Source organism: Populus trichocarpa, chromosome 9 (genome assembly GCF_000002775.5).
Source record: "Populus trichocarpa isolate Nisqually-1 chromosome 9, P.trichocarpa_v4.1, whole genome shotgun sequence".
Classification (NCBI taxonomy): Eukaryota; Viridiplantae; Streptophyta; class Magnoliopsida; order Malpighiales; family Salicaceae; genus Populus; species Populus trichocarpa.
In genome coordinates this window covers 7,783,656-7,799,079 of record NC_037293.2, presented here as the reverse complement: position 1 = coordinate 7,799,079, position 15,424 = coordinate 7,783,656, and the positions used below count along the sequence as shown (strand labels likewise).

Here is a 15,424-nt window from a genome sequence, read left to right as displayed (position 1 = left end):
GGAAGGGAACAAATTCCTACCACCACTAGGCCAAGACCTCAGGTGCACAACCATTTCTTTTGTTCAGTTCATGAGCTGGCTAAAAAAAAAAGCTCTAAGGCTGCATCATATTCTTAAAAGTTTTAAATTTTTTTTAAATAATTTTTTTATATTTTCAGATTTTTTTTGATATTCTAATATTAAAAATAATTTTAAAAAAATAAAAAAACTTTATTTTAATATATTTTAAAACAAAAAATATTTTGAACCGCCACCACTACCACAATTATAAATAAATTTTAAATTTATTTACGTTTGAAGTTGGTCTTTAAAGTTTATATCGTTTTGTAATAATAAAATAAAATTTAATTTTGTCACATTAACATTAAGTATTAATTTTATTTTTTAATAAGGAATTAAAATCAAGTTAACCATAACAAATTATTAAACTAACCTAAATAAACTATCAAACTTAATTCTAAATCAATTTAATATAAAAAAATATTAAAAAAATTAAAAATTTTAAAAAAATAAAATGATAAAAAAATAAATAAAATCTAAACAGTCATCAGTCATCATGATCATGGTCGCTTTAATAGATATTTTAGTTTTCTTTTATCTTCTTTTATCTAATTTGATTTTAATTTATTTAATTTAATAAAGGAATAGAAAAACGAATAAATGAAAGGAAGAAAACCTTTAGGGCAGCTTCTTTCAAAATACAAGCACCGTCACTTCCGTGCTCTGCTCTCAAAATCCGTGAGCTGCGGTGAAAAAGCGAAAAATGTCGCCGACGCAACTTTTATCGACTTCGATTTCTTCTTCTTCCTCTGCTTTTTTAGCCGCACCTATTGCCTTCAAAGCTAGGTACTCGACTGGTCTTACCATCTTGATTCGGCATTTGTGTTTGTGTTTCGGTTTCTTAATCCCTTTTCACCTCGAACTCTCTCTCTCTGCAGAAACCAGAATGTTTCGATCGCGTCGAAAACGCCTTCTATTTGCACGTGTGCTGCTGCTCCTCAAGAACAGAAAACCGGTGCCCTTTTGTTTTCTAAACTTTCTTTCTTTCTTTCCGTGCTGGATTTTATTTTATTTTTATGTTTTTATTTAATTCTTTTGTGAAGTTTACAAAACACAAGTCTCCCGCAATGCAAATATTGCAAAGCTTCAAGCTGGTTACTTATTTCCAGAGGTTTGTGATTAATTCTCCTCAAAATACTGATAAATTTCGAGCAGAGAAAATAGAGGCGTTTTATTTTTGGTATGGAATCGGAAAAAAATATTCAAAATGATGTTATCTTTCTTTGTGTTTTCTATTTCTGTGCTGTAAAAACAATAATAGGTTGCTCGAAGGAGGAATGCGCACATGCTGAAATACCCTGATGCAAAAGTGATAAGCCTTGGAATTGGTGACACTACAGAACCTATCCCAGAAGTTATAACTTCTGCAATAGCAAAGGTAAGGCTTATTTTTGTTTAACGTAAATAGCTTTTATTATTAATGATTGTTTTATGGTTTACGATTGAGGTCTGTATCGAAAACTTAGTCTGCTTATTTTTATTTTTTTTGCATTAACCATCTACTGAAAGAACCATCTTGAGCTAATAGATGTGTATGTGTGTGTAGCTTTTAATTCAACTGTTTCTGTTACATAATATGAAAACAGTTTTGCTAATGTTTTTCTTTTAAGCATTTGCTGTCTGTCCATGTATCTGAATTTTCTTTTCTTTTCTAATTGTTGGCAGAGAGCAGAAGCACTGTCTACTTTGGAGGGTTACAGTGGTTATGGACCTGAACAAGGTGAAAAAGTATGTGAGCATTATAATCAAACACACTATTTTGTAGATGAAATGTTAGAAATCCTTTTTAAATGACAATAAGATTTCTTATAAAAATAATCATTCCCGTTTGTATGGTAATTTTTAGGTGCCATGTGTTTTGCTCTGAATGCATTGCTTCTGGCATGGTCTTGAACAAGAAAAGATAAACTATTCAACTGTTCTAGTTTTTACGAGGTTTATTATGTGGTCTCTGTTCTCTGATATGAAGCCTTGTGACAGTTACGAGTAACACAAATTGTTAATCTGTGCAGCCTTTGAGAACTGCAATTGCTTCAACATTTTATTCAGGTCTTGGGATCGAGGAGGATGATATATTTGTCTCTGATGGTGCCAAATGTGACATATCTCGCCTCCAGGTTTGATTTTATCTTTCATTGTTATGATTTTTTTCTTCTTCTTTATTTTATGTCCTGCTTCTTTGTCTTTCTTCTTGATATGCCCGTGTATGCATTTTCTTGGCTTTAGTTATATGCAAACTTCATCATAATTGACTTGCTTTTGCCCGATTGAATATTCTTTCAGATGGTATTTGGGGCAAATGTAACCATGGCAGTGCAAGATCCATCATACCCGGTAATTTATGTTTCTATAAACTGGTAGTGAAATTTGAAATTTGTAGCACATCCTTCACACTCCTCTCCCCCATTTTCAACACCTTCTCCTCGCACATGTTCCTAAATTATGCAGTTTTTATTTGTAATGCTTGGTGGATCCTTATTGTGATAATTATAGTCAGACCTTTGAGTATGCCACTGCAGCACTTCCTTCCAACTTTTCTTTTCCTGGCTAGTGTGGAGGGAACATTATTGTGGGGCTTTTCTTAGTTCAACTTTAGATGGTTAAATTAAAACCTCCTTAGCTTGGTTCGGGGAACCCTATTGTATTGATGTTCTGCTAAAGACTTTATTGATTCCTCATGTTGCATATTTGGTGGTGCTTGGTGTTTAGTGGAAAAGTTTGATTGTGAACAAGAGAAAAGAGCATTACTTTATACTTACCAGAACCTTAGAGAAAGTAATGTTTCCATTGTGATAGGCTACTCGATGATTCAATTGTGTTTAACATGCACACACTCAAAGAAAAGGAAGAAGAAGATACGGGACATTCCTGGATAACTTTCTGTTGATTACCATCTAATTATGTGCAGGCTTATGTTGATTCTAGTGTCATCATGGGCCAGACTGGACAGTTTCAGAAAGACGTTGAGAAGTACGGTAAGATTGAATACATGAGGTGCACTCCAGAGAATGGTTTTTTCCCTGATTTATCCAAAGTTTCTCGAACGGATATCATATTTTTCTGTTCACCGAACAATCCTACTGGTTCTGCTGCAACAAGGGAGCAACTGACCCTACTAGTACAATTTGCAAAGGACAATGGATCAATCATCGTCTATGATTCAGCATATGCCATGTATATGTCTGATGATAACCCACGATCCATATTTGAAATTCCGGGAGCCAAAGAGGTAGCCCACAATATATCAATCTTGCTTTGCTTATTGTTCTCTTGGTAAAAGTTCCTGCCTTTTCTTAGTAAAACTCATTTATGGTAAAATTTGTTATTTTCCTTCTATTCATGAATTATAAATGTTCAATTGACTGTAAAAATGGCTTTAATCCATTGGATGTGAAGTATTCTATTACCTGAAATTCCCTGTTTCTTTCAAATGTTTTTGGACCAAGGAGGCATTCACGAACCATTCTTAGTTTAAAATGCCTTTGTAGAAACTGTGTTTCAAATGACATTTTTATTTTAAAGATTTCATAAAAGTTAGAACTGACATGTCTGAACCTGCATGATTTTATTTTCACATCAATTCCTGTGGACACAGTGTATCTGTTACATAACATGGATATAAACTGTGGACTGTTCAAAACTCCGATAATCTGATCATGCAATATCATTCTTTGATTGGCATTAGAGTATTGCTTCTTACATTGTGATGGTGGCTGTCAATCATTTTTCTCTGAACTGGAGTAGTCCTTGGACCCTCTTTAGTGATGCATGCTTGTGATGTGGTAGTTCCCATACTAATTGCAGGTTGCTTTGGAGACATCATCTTTTAGTAAGTATGCTGGGTTTACTGGAGTTCGTCTGGGGTGGACTGTTGTTCCAAAACAGCTTCTATATTCTGATGGGTTCCCAGTTGTAAAGGATTTCAACCGTGTTGTTTGCACTAGCTTTAATGGGGCATCCAACATTTGCCAAGCTGGTGGTCGGGCTTGCCTTTCACCTGAAGGCCTTAAGGTCAGTGTGTTTTCTTTTTGGGGTAGTATAGCCCACTGTTTTCTAACTTGGGAATTGTGTTTTGCGAATGCTGTATGAAACCAAGACCAAACTCTTAACCGTTTGATTTCCTTGCAGGCAATGAGTGAGGTGATTGGATTCTATAAAGAAAACTCCAACATTATAATGGATACATTCAATTCGCTCGGTTTTAATGTATATGGAGGAAAGAATGCTCCCTATGTGTGGGTTCACTTCCCTGGCCAAAGCTCGTGGGATGTTTTCAGTGAAATTCTTGAGAAAACTCATGTAGTTACCACACCTGGGAGTGGTTTTGGACCTGGTGGGGAAGGTTTTGTCAGAGTCAGTGCTTTTGGCCACAGGGAAAATGTTTTAGAAGCCTGCAGAAGATTCAAGCAGCTTTACAATTGAAGCAACATATATTGTGTCCCTTGCCTCCCTTTTGACAAGGATACATGCAGCAACCTCCATTGTGTGGTTTATTTATCTGGTGATATTAGTCATTTATGGTTGAATTCTATGCAAACCATGTCGCAGTTTTACTTTCTAGGGAGTTCTAGATTCTGTCTTTCATGGCTGACCCTCATCTTGAAATTGTAACAAATTGTTAAGCTTATTTTTGGGCGCCAAAATATTGAGGTGTATCAGTAGAATGAAACTAGAGCTTGAATTGATGCGGGAAGGGAGTGAAAATAACCATTATCAAGGTGTGTTTCTAGCACCATGGGCTGCCAAGGCTCGTGCGCACTTTAATGATCAATATCTCGTTGTCTATTGGCTGTTCAACTGACGAAGATCGGTTGATGGACGCGGATGCCTTTTGTCCATAAACAGGGCATGCATGTACTGGACAGCTAGCAGACAAACACAGAGTACGTGACGCCCCCCCCTTGCAGATAAGTTCTTTTTTACTGGAATTGGAAAACGAAAAATAAATGTCAGAAGTCCTCGCCAAAATTAGATGTTTTCGTCAGCCAAAGAATTATGCTAGTAGCTAGCTATTCAAAGCTCGTAGTGTGTTTCTCAAGTTGAATAAAATAGAATAGTAGAGGGAAATACAGAATGGTTGATTTCTTTTTCCTATCTTGGCATTTACGAGATCCTTTGAACTTCTTTAATGTCGCTCAGTTTGGTTAGACCACCAAGGCAGAATATTTTCTGAAAAAACAGCAAGCCCGCTCACAACAAGCTCGGACTCTCGAAAGGACAAGATCTCCATAAAGCAGGGGGAGCAACCAAGACAGCCTTCCAGCGATGTTAGCAATGCAAATCTTTACACATCAAGTTGGTAAAACCACAGCAAATACATGGGTAATGCTATGGTAGAAGTTTTTATTTAAAAAATAGTATCAGTAATTAAAAAACATGTTCTTAATAAAATAATCGGGAAAATATACTAATAAAAAAATAAAGTTTGAATTAGAGAGATACAAATTTGGTTTAAGTACATGATAAATTATTATTTTGTTATTAATATTTGTAATGTTAAATGATGTATATAATTATCAATTTATTTTATTATATTAAACACATTGAATTTTCGGTTTACATTTCACATATTTTTTGATGTTAAAATAAATTGATAACGCTTGCATATTGTTCTGTGCATTATAAAATTAACATTTTAATCTAACTAGAAGCGAAGCGAAGAAGGGTGTGAGGTGACTAGTCATTACCTAAAAAGGCTAAATTACATAATTTGGATGACACGTACATTTTTAGTTACATGACAGGTTTCCTATTTTACAGATACTAAATGACAGTTGTGCCTTAAGCATAGCAACGCTACTCTACTCTACTCTACTCTACTCTACTCAACATAACTAGTCCAGGGGAGCTGTAAGGTACAAAGTTAGATTACCTAAAACTGTTCAATACTGTTCATAGTCTCTGCCTTGCATGTTGTTTTATAATGACCAGTTTGGTTACACCTACTACAATGCACAGTATGTTTTTCACGATTAAGGTCGTCCTCTACGCATATTCGTTTCTTTTCTGGGCGTCCTGGTGGCCGACGAAACTTGGGTGGCCTGACAACTTGAGCATCATCATCATCATCATCATCCATAGGAGCCTCACTCATCTTTCTCCACTCAATTCTTTCAGGGATGGGATGTATAGTTTCTGCATATGCTTCGCGATAACCAGCAACGGTAAAACACTTCTCTGTAAAGGCATATACATCTTTCCGACATGAAACAAGGGCTGCGACAGCATGTGAACATGGTATTCCATAAAGCTGCCAACCACGGCAGGAACAACTATGCGTCCCAATATTCACAATGTCTGAGCGGTCTGCTGACAGAACCTCAAATTCCACTTCATCAGATCGAAGGACCTGGTATGCTGATGCATGATTAATGGCCTCAATCATACGTTTCTCGGCAGAGGGAGCAAGCACAGAAAACCATGAATTACTCTTCATCTGCCGATCCTGAAACTCAGCCATGAGTTTACTGTGAATTCTCTCAATCACCTGGATAATAGGCAGCTCCCGAGCTTCCAGAATCCATCTATTAAATTCATCAATATTTGAAGAGAGATGGCCATACCGTGTTCCTTCAAAATAAACCAAAGCCCAGCGAGAGGGAGGAAACTGTTGCAACCACTTGGCAGCTGCAGAAGAAACCTCTGAAATTTCAAGCATTTTTTCTTTAAAATGAATGGTGGTGGTAGCGTATGCAGCTTTCCACAAAAGATGGACAAGCCTTGAGTTCTTGAATTCTTTACCAATGCTTTCACTCAAGTGGCGCAAGCAAAATGCATGAGAAGAACTTGGGAATTTTCTTCTTACTGCATCTACAATGCCTTTTTGTCCATCACACAAAAACGTGAGCCGTGGCATATTTTCAGTGTTCATCTCCAATGCCTTCTGCAATTCTGACAAGAACCACATCCAGCTCTCATCATTTTCCACATCAACAACTCCAAATGCAAGTGGAAATAGCCCGCCATCAGCATCAAAAGATGTCGCTGAAAGCAAGGTACCAAGGTATTTGCTCTTGAGTTGGATTCCACCAAGCCCAACAATAGGCAGGCACCCATTTAAGAACCCATTTATGGATCCAAAAAAAGAAATGAAGAGCCTGTGAAACCGATTATCTGCACCAGTGGTGAACACTTCTGCAACACTTCCAGGGTTAGTTCTCTTTATTTGCTCACAGTATGAAGGAAGCAGGCAGTATCCTTCTTCAGAAGAGCCATAAATTGCTGCAAGACCCCGTTCTTTGGCACGCCAGGCTTGCTTATATGGAATAGTTATCCCATACTGCTGGTGGATGTCATGTAATATATCCTTTGGCTTGTAATTGGTATTATTCCGCAGTCGTTCTTCTATAAAGCTCACAATCCAATCTACAGAGGCCTGATGATGGCCATTTTGTGCATTTCTACCACAAGTATGTGTACCTTCAAGGCTTCTTACTGTGAAGGTCGGGACATTAGGAAGCTTAACTGCACGAATACGCCACGGACAACCTTCTGAAGCACACTTTGCAAAGTATCGTATCAGGTCACTTTTGATGATACGGAGTTCAAAGTGTTGTGCAATTGCTGCTTCTTTAATAGCATTCCGAAAAGCCTTGACATCAGGAAACTCTTGACCAACAACAAAAGTGTGGTTCTCCATGTGAAAACTAAGACAGATTCAGAACCCCGCTCTTTCAACAAAAGGATCGATTATTTTAACCTTCACTAGACATGTGATTGTGAACACCATTATCAGTGGATGGGAGTTCGACTATTCGCATCCAAATTGAGCTCGATTAAGAATTGACCACTCCAGAAAAAGCCTGCAAGAGGCAAAAGATCATATTTAAAATGCTATCACATAAACCATTACTTTAAATCAAGGAAAAACATACAAGCGCACAAGGCAAATGAATTGTACACAAAGTATTGGTGCAAAAGTCAATACTAAAACATATACAGATTTGGAGGTTTGAAAGAAGAAAATCATTCACTGTGATACGCAAAAACTGACATTGTCCAACGTAAAGTCGAAAGGAACATTCAAGTTTCAATAGCTAAATGTTACCATCTTTTATGTTAACGTTTAGCTATCCAATTATCTGGAACATAAGCCAATCTTTACATGCTTCTATCAGACAAATGTCAAAAAAGTGATCTTTAAACAACATGGAATATCCCAAAGGGAAATAAAAACCATAACTTGTAAATGTATACGGATTATATTCATAGGAAAACTCAGGACCCAATAACAGATTAATACAACCAAATATTATATTCATCATCCTAACAGGAGCAATTTACAGTGACCTTAAATGCTATTTATATTAAGTTGGCGGCGAAGGGCAGGTTAACACTCCTCCCTTTGACCCTACGCATAATTAAATAGAAAATTTTGAAAACGAAATGGCACTGCCGCCTCTCTGTATAAAGCGAAATCCCTACCGCTATCACATTTTGTTCTTAAAAGATCTCGCTGCATCTGTTATTAGAAATGTTTCATTCACTTAGTTTCTCTTGGAAGCATAAATCCTCCCAAGCATCTTCTTTTATATGCTAAGACCTAGAAGTTCACAGTTTACTTTAGCAAGAATATCTCCGGGGAAAATACACTACTTTTCTGATAAAACACTCGTGCAATATGATACTAAGAGCCCATCTGTCATTTAAAAAACTTTTCGCTATAGTGTTTTTTTATTTTTTAAAATTTATTTTTGATATTAGAATATCTAAAAATACCTAAAAAATATTAATTTCGAAGGAAAATAAAATTTAAAAAACAAAGGGGTCTTAACCATGGAACTATAAATTTTTGGCTTGCATATCATAATCCAATTTTCAACCCTTTCCAAAAAGAGAGGAAAACAAAGAGAGAAAATCATTACCACTGATATCCGATAACACCTAACTTTACTTGTAAATTCATTTCAAGCTAGTGAAGCAAGACGAAAAGAAAAACCCAAATGGGCACTCCTATTTTGCCACCAAGGCACCATTTTTCACTAGACTAGAGCAACTTCTCTATATTCACCAAACAAACAAACAAAAACCCATCTAGAGCACAATTACAAGACAAACCCAGAAGCATAAGGTACTTAAACAAGATGATTAAAAGTTACATAAGTATAAAAAAATAAACTTCATGTAAGGAATTCATTTTAGATCCACAAGAACAAAGGTTTAATAAGAGCTCAAGGAGAGCAGGAAGAGAGAAGATAAACCTTAAGATGGATAGAATCATATAAGTGTTATGAGCGGGTATGTCTTTACCTTGGATTTAGAAACACAGTCCCATAATCAGATTTTTCTACGGACAAGATAAGAGTTCAGATACAGAGGATAAGTGGAAAATTAGTTCGGGAATTCTGACAAAAGGTTAGGGTTCGATATGTCACATTTGAGGGTACTGCTGTCACTTGGAATCTACAATCAGGGTACTTTCGTCATATGATGTTCCAGCATACAAAATAATAAAATTATACGCTGAACAGAGGACATGTAGTCCAAGGTTAAAGCACTGTCGTCTATATTGTCCTCGTTACATTAGCCAAATGAACCGAAACTCATACTGCTTCGAAAAACAATGTTCATGCAAACTTTCGGAATTAGTAGAATGATGATTTTATATTTCTTATAAAACAATTATTAAACTGGTTACCGGAGGTAAATGAAGTTTTCTTATGTAATAGTTATTACTAAATTAATTAACTATAAATAAGTTTTTATTTTATTTTATTTTAAAAGCATACTAAAACCATCAAAATACTTTGAAAGAAAAAAAATTGTAAATTGATTTCAAAGAGCTTTTTAGTATCTTGACACTGGTTTTTTTTTTTGTTATTATTTGGTTAGATTTAATATTTTAATAAATATAAAATATTATTAAAAAAATATAAAATAATTGATGCTCGTGCATTTGGACGGCAAATACAAAGTCTCCATCAACCAAACATTAACTCTTGTAGTGTTATCTTCCTGCGATGATGTAAAATTTCAAAGTTTTTTTATTTATTTATTGAGATATTAAATTTTTATTTATTTTTGATTTTAATTTTTAGTCTTGCTGTGAAATTTCGACATATTTTTAATTTTATTCTATATTTAATGACCAATGAATTGAGTTATATATTTTTTTTTAAAATAATATTTTTTATAAGATATCGTGATTATTATTTTTAATTTAATTTATCTGTTATTGTTGTCTATTTTTTATATAATTTAATTAAAATAAAATTAATCTATTTAATCAGGCCATTTTATAACTTAAATCACATATTATTCTGCATGCTTTAAATCGTGTATGACACATTTGAACATCATTTTTTTTTTAACCCGACTCCAAATCATATCACGAGTCCACAACTATTGGTCGCTATGCACCGTTAGTCATTAGGTAGAGTTTAAACTTTGAAGTTTGAATTGTGTTAGGGCCAGCCAGGGACATAAAAAAAAATTAGCGTGATTGAGGAATAATTATAAATATTTTTATGGATTTAAATATGTGTTTTTTTTATCATTTATCTTTTTTTTATAAGTGGATTTATGAATAAGTATTGATTTGAACGCTCTAAAATTTTTCTAGAGACGAAAGCGAAGGGAAAATCTTTTATTTTATTTTTTATTTCCTCTAAACCTACTTCTAGATAAATTCTGGCTCTCAAAAAAGAAAGGACATAGCATTTTTAATTTTTATTGTGAATTATTTCTTTTCCAAAATTGTCACATTTAAACAAATCATAATACCAACACTACCCCTAACCCTCAAATGTGATGCAATGAGAATGAACAGTGCATCTTTTCTACTGTTGAGATGCAGTGTTGCTTCCTCCCAAGAAATCTAAAAGCTTGAAAATTGCTATCATGTCAACACAACCAATAATCGAAATAGGGCAGAGGCTTGCCTACTATATGAGAAAATAGTGACAGAGCAGGACAAAACAAAACGTTGGCAAAAATTGTACTCTGATGGTTAATTAGACAATACAGCAACTCAGCAAAAACACTCAATATGTTTAAATAAAAACTGAGAATATAGGACCTTTAGAAGGAACACGCTCGCATCGCTTTGATTGAATGGAACAGGAACGAGATCTCTCATTGGCTATAAGAATACAATATGTAGACAACAACAACAACAAAGAATTGCTCGAACAGTTTAAGCAGAAGAAATAATTCAATGGATGAATTGAACAGCAACAAACTGGAGTGTTTTCCTAGAAAGTAACTTAAGCCACTCTTCGTGTGCAGCTCTTTGGCGTGTGGATGGTATGGAAATTCGGTTCCTTTGGAATAGTTGTGGACCTCCTCCCCTGTAGTGATTGCCTGGGGACAGCAGAAGCTTTGGTTTCTGGGGAAGCACTGCTTTTGCTAGGCTTTGCAACTTCTTTGGGTCTCAACAAGATTTCTGGTGATTCTTCCTTTATCACACCTAGTTGACCAGGTAACGTAACGCGGAGTGTTTCTTTTGTAGTCGATGAGGTCCTGCAAGAGCAGAGTAGCTTATTTTATTAATGAAAAATCGTTTTCTGTATTAAAATAACTTGTTAAAATAGCAGAAACTCACTCTTGTGGTCTCACGACATTTCTCACAAATGGTGATTTGGCCCTTTTCAAGGTATTCCCCAAATCTTGAGCTGTTGTCTTACAATGACTATATTTCTTCAGTGGAGACACAAGCTTCTGTTGGGACGAAACTGTATGTCTCTGTGGAGCTGAAGATAATTTTCGTCTCACTCTTTCTTTGGAGTTCTTCAAGATGGAAGCCTGATTTTGCTACAAAAAGGTATCATAATAGGAGGCTTGAGCCAATGTAAACAACCATGGAAAACCAAGCCTAAATGTTTTTTTTTTCTTTATTTTACGCTTCAAAAATAGATAGCCTTACATGTTGTTCCTTCTGTGTCGTGTTTCTTTCCTTTTCACATGCTTTCTGAGCATCATTAGCTAATTCAGTTTGTTCAAGGCTCTTGTCATTTCTCTGCAATCAGAATCATATTCTCAGTCTACTTGAACCAGTGCGGACAGCTAAACGAGCAATGCACCCTGTTGTTTTCTGTAAATTAAATGAAAACTCACTAGCAATGCCTTCTGTTTTTTCTGTAAACTTCCTCCTGGGAACCTCTTAACTGTGATTTCTTTCAGAGGAGCAGCGTGAAGCTTCTTCTCCAAGGTTGCTTCCTTAAGAATCCCTCTTTCCTATATAAAAATTAAATATTCTCAGATTCAATTAAAAGATACCTATTTATAGGACTTAGATAGGTAATAAATTACATACATCAGTTCTAAGCCGAAAAGGCTTGGGATTTGTAGGCTTAGGTTTTCCATGTTTCAGTCCTTGAACACCAGTAGCGTCAGTAACGAAGTTCTCTTTAGATGGCTTCCTCATTGCTTTGGCTATCTGAATCATTTCCATATTCACAAAGAAATCAAAAACAGAAACCAAAAAAAAAAAAAAGAGAGAGAGAGAAGTTCAAATTCCTAATAAAAAAGTTACCATTTGTGTGCTCTTCACACTCTCATGCTTGCCAAGGGTTTGTCTTTTCAAGTGGCCGGTATTAAGATCCATGTCTCTGCAGCTCCAAAATTCATGGATAACTGATGACCAAAAATATCTAACAACATCCTAAAAAGACTAATAGAATTATTGATATGAGTTTACTCACCTGTTATCGTCAGAGGCTGAAGCATTTTCCTTATTGTCGCTCTCCATGGCTTCACTGTCATTTTCCTTGTCATCTGATATCAAAATATGTTTTCTATCATTACTTTCCATGATTCCATCAGTGCCCTTATCCAAACTCGAGTTCATTTCATCTTCTTCACCATGTCTTTCACTGGTCTCATTGCCCTCTTCACTTGAAGCCAGAAGTTTGGGAACGTCATTTTCTCCCGACCCCCTCTCTTCATAATTTGACTGGGTATTTTCGTTGGCATCTGACAAAGCTTCAGCTTTATTCTCAACCAGTGATGGTTCATGTGGATTATTTCCTTCATCACATTTAGCAGTAGAGCAGACTCCCCGAGAAACATTTCTTGATTTCTCCTGAATCTCCATGTCACTGAAATTATTTCCAGCCCCTTTTTGAGGCATAGGACCATGATACTGCTTTAAATTTTTTCCCTTACAATTTCGGGAAAGCGGCCCATCATAAACTCTGCTTTTAACCTCTCGTCCTCGCGGTTGTTTTCTTAGAGCATTTGGAGGCAATGGTGTATTAGCATGCTTCTTTCCATCAGTGACCTCAAACTTCTTCACACCTGCACATATTTTGTTGACAGTTGTATCCAATTCTATTAAAGTTTTTGTGCTCACTGACTTATTAGGTGAACGAAATAACGCCTTTGCTACCACTCTACTATTTGCAATGTCCATTGCCTTTGGGTTCCTAACACTCCGAAATGCATCAGGATTTGACAGTCGCTTTTTGTTCCTTGGAGTAGTCAGAGCCTTGGATGCAACAGAAGACTGCTTTTCCCTCACATTTGGAGTTGCATTTCGCTTAGCAAGAGGTTTGACTTTCACTTTTTGATCGACCATTTTTTTAGATATTGAGGAAATCAGGGCCAATCTTGATACTCGAGGTTTTGAAGATTTTGCTGGAGCTGTCCGGGGACATTTAATATTGGCACTATGACATACAATTAGTAAATCGTATTAGTAACTTAGTATAGATCTAGTTAGATCAATAAGAGAAGACGTATGTTAAATCTGAGTTACAAGAAGCTTAATGCATATACCCTGAATCCTTTCTGTACAATGCTTTCCGAAGCCGTATGTTGGGACTCCTTGCAGCCATAACCTGCAGGACTCAATAACTTACAAGCCCAGATCTAAATGTAGAAACCAACTTACTGCAGAGAAGAAACTGGTAACTAACCCGAAGAACAAAATTTTTGTAGATTGCTTCAGAATCCATTTCTTCTTCATGCTTTTGATCACATCCTAAGGCAAAGGCACAGTGGATGCAGATAGAGAAATTCAAATTTTAGCATTTAAAGTCACTCAACAAAAGAGAAAATTGAAAAAAAAAAAACTTAATAATCAAATACTCTATTGAAAAATGTAGAAGGCTCATTTAGAATGATTCTGGAGTAGAATTGCAGTGAAGTTGAATTAAATTTACGTTGAATTCACTTGTATGCAAGGAGTTAGAAATGAAATAGTATGATTTTACTATATTTCCAATGTACGTTTCTTTTCTTTCCTTTTATTGATGAACACATACGAACCCCCATCCACGCTAGTTAAATCCTCAAAATTGAGAATGTAGCCATTGCTTGGAAAGTCCTACCATGTAGTAGACCAATCAACACAAATCTAGCACAACATGATGCTTGGAAAGGAAAAAACTAAGTAGAATTTACTCCAATTCTATCACCTTTTGCATTTCCTTATTTGCCAGTAGCTTTTTTATTGATTTCAAAAGGTTTTTTAAAAAATAAACTTTCGTATGGATCAGATTTATGTTGATTTATTTATTGCATGGTGGACCTCACCATGCAACGTTCTCATCCCCAACATCTCGTTGCATGCTTAATTCAAGTAATATTATTATATATAGTTCAACTCCACCGCATAAATAATCTGCAAGGAGGACAGATTTCCACCGGAAGAGAAATCTCTTTCTTTTTTAACATTAACCTTTTCAAAATTCAATCCCCACAAAAGATAAGATCCACCAAGCCAGAAAAAGGGTGCCGCATTGATAATTTTACAAAATTCTTAACAAATTTGGTCATTAACACACATTAAGTAAGCTTAAGAAATAAATGCAGCCCATAATCCTATTTTAACAGACAGTATTTAAAATAATTACTGTCAACCAATTCTTAATAAAAATCATGCAGGAAGGGGACTGCAACCTCCTTCATCTTTAAAAGTCTTATATTCAAGGCCTCACCCATCAGATTTTAAACAACACGGCATCGATAGAGCTTCAGATTTCAAGTAGTATTGGAAAACAGAAACAAACATGTAACAGTAATTTACAAAATTACCAACACGCAAGCAGAACCAATATCGGTCATCGCCAGGATGGTACTGATCAGGAGCGTTAAGGTCCACGAACTTCGGCGCCTCGATCTTCTCGTAGAAGTCTTCTTCGCCGTTGATTTTCGAACACTGAGATTCTTCTTCCATTTCCATTTTTATTTTTTTCAGAGAGAGATAGAGTAGAACTGTGTGTAGAAGAATCCTTCTTCGCTGGTTATGGAATGTTTGGGTTGGTAAATGGTGAGAGAGAGGATCGGGACGACGTTTAAAAAAAACATGCTTGCTTGCTATCCCCTTCTCACTCTAAGTAGCCGTTGGGAAAGGTACAAACAAGTTCTGACAGACACGATTGTAATAACAACCCATTCTCGTGTCTGTTTTCGTCCAATTAAA

The 15,424-nt window shown here is 35.7% G+C and overlaps 3 protein-coding genes across 4 annotated transcripts; 1 reads left to right on the top strand and 2 right to left on the bottom strand.

The window, feature by feature from the left end:
* Window positions 1–671: 671 nt before the first annotated feature.
* LOC7469666 (LL-diaminopimelate aminotransferase, chloroplastic) lies at window positions 672–4,745 on the top strand. The gene is made up of 10 exons (XM_002313168.4): window positions 672–846; window positions 939–1,015; window positions 1,104–1,171; window positions 1,322–1,438; window positions 1,726–1,788; window positions 2,073–2,177; window positions 2,344–2,394; window positions 2,969–3,289; window positions 3,865–4,071; window positions 4,189–4,745. The coding sequence occupies exons 1-10, from the start codon at window positions 764–766 to the stop codon at window positions 4,480–4,482; spliced, it is 1,386 nt and encodes a 461-aa protein (XP_002313204.4). The 5' UTR covers window positions 672–763; the 3' UTR covers window positions 4,483–4,745.
* A 967-nt stretch (window positions 4,746–5,712) lies between these two features.
* LOC7478766 (uncharacterized) lies at window positions 5,713–9,473 on the bottom strand. 2 transcript variants are annotated; one of them, XM_002313905.4, is made up of 2 exons: window positions 9,310–9,473; window positions 5,713–7,862 (listed from the first exon to the last, which is right to left on the bottom strand). In XM_002313905.4, the coding sequence occupies exon 2, from the start codon at window positions 7,697–7,699 to the stop codon at window positions 5,933–5,935; it is 1,767 nt and encodes a 588-aa protein (XP_002313941.3). In that variant the 5' UTR covers window positions 7,700–7,862; window positions 9,310–9,473; the 3' UTR covers window positions 5,713–5,932. The 2 variants fall into 2 exon arrangements, with proteins under 2 accessions (XP_002313941.3, XP_024464877.2); XM_024609109.2 differs by having other exon boundaries at window positions 9,261–9,424.
* Window positions 9,474–10,984: 1,511 nt separating this feature from the next.
* LOC7469668 (uncharacterized) lies at window positions 10,985–15,424 on the bottom strand. Its single transcript, XM_024608426.2, has 10 exons — window positions 15,037–15,424; window positions 13,917–13,981; window positions 13,777–13,838; window positions 12,702–13,667; window positions 12,533–12,608; window positions 12,314–12,436; window positions 12,115–12,234; window positions 11,924–12,016; window positions 11,603–11,811; window positions 10,985–11,520 (listed from the first exon to the last, which is right to left on the bottom strand). Exons 1-10 carry the CDS (start codon window positions 15,182–15,184, stop codon window positions 11,265–11,267), a joined length of 2,118 nt encoding a protein of 705 aa, XP_024464194.2. The 5' UTR covers window positions 15,185–15,424; the 3' UTR covers window positions 10,985–11,264.

Bases quoted from the DNA above. Each gene is read 5' to 3' on its own strand.
- LOC7469666 (XM_002313168.4), top strand. From the start codon at position 764: ATGTCGCCGACGCAACTTTTATCGACTTCGATTTCTTCTTCTTCCTCT. The intron at 847-938 runs GTACTCGACTGG...CTCTCTCTGCAG, and splicing joins CCTATTGCCTTCAAAGCTAG to AAACCAGAATGTTTCGATCG. The intron at 2,178-2,343 runs GTTTGATTTTAT...ATATTCTTTCAG, and splicing joins GTGACATATCTCGCCTCCAG to ATGGTATTTGGGGCAAATGT.
- LOC7478766 (XM_002313905.4), bottom strand. From the start codon at position 7,699: ATGGAGAACCACACTTTTGTTGTTGGTCAAGAGTTTCCTGATGTCAAG.
- LOC7469668 (XM_024608426.2), bottom strand. From the start codon at position 15,184: ATGGAAATGGAAGAAGAATCTCAGTGTTCGAAAATCAACGGCGAAGAA. The intron at 11,812-11,923 runs GTAAGGCTATCT...ACCTTTTTGTAG, and splicing joins CGACACAGAAGGAACAACAT to CAAAATCAGGCTTCCATCTT. The intron at 11,521-11,602 runs GTGAGTTTCTGC...CTGCTCTTGCAG, and splicing joins AATGTCGTGAGACCACAAGA to GACCTCATCGACTACAAAAG.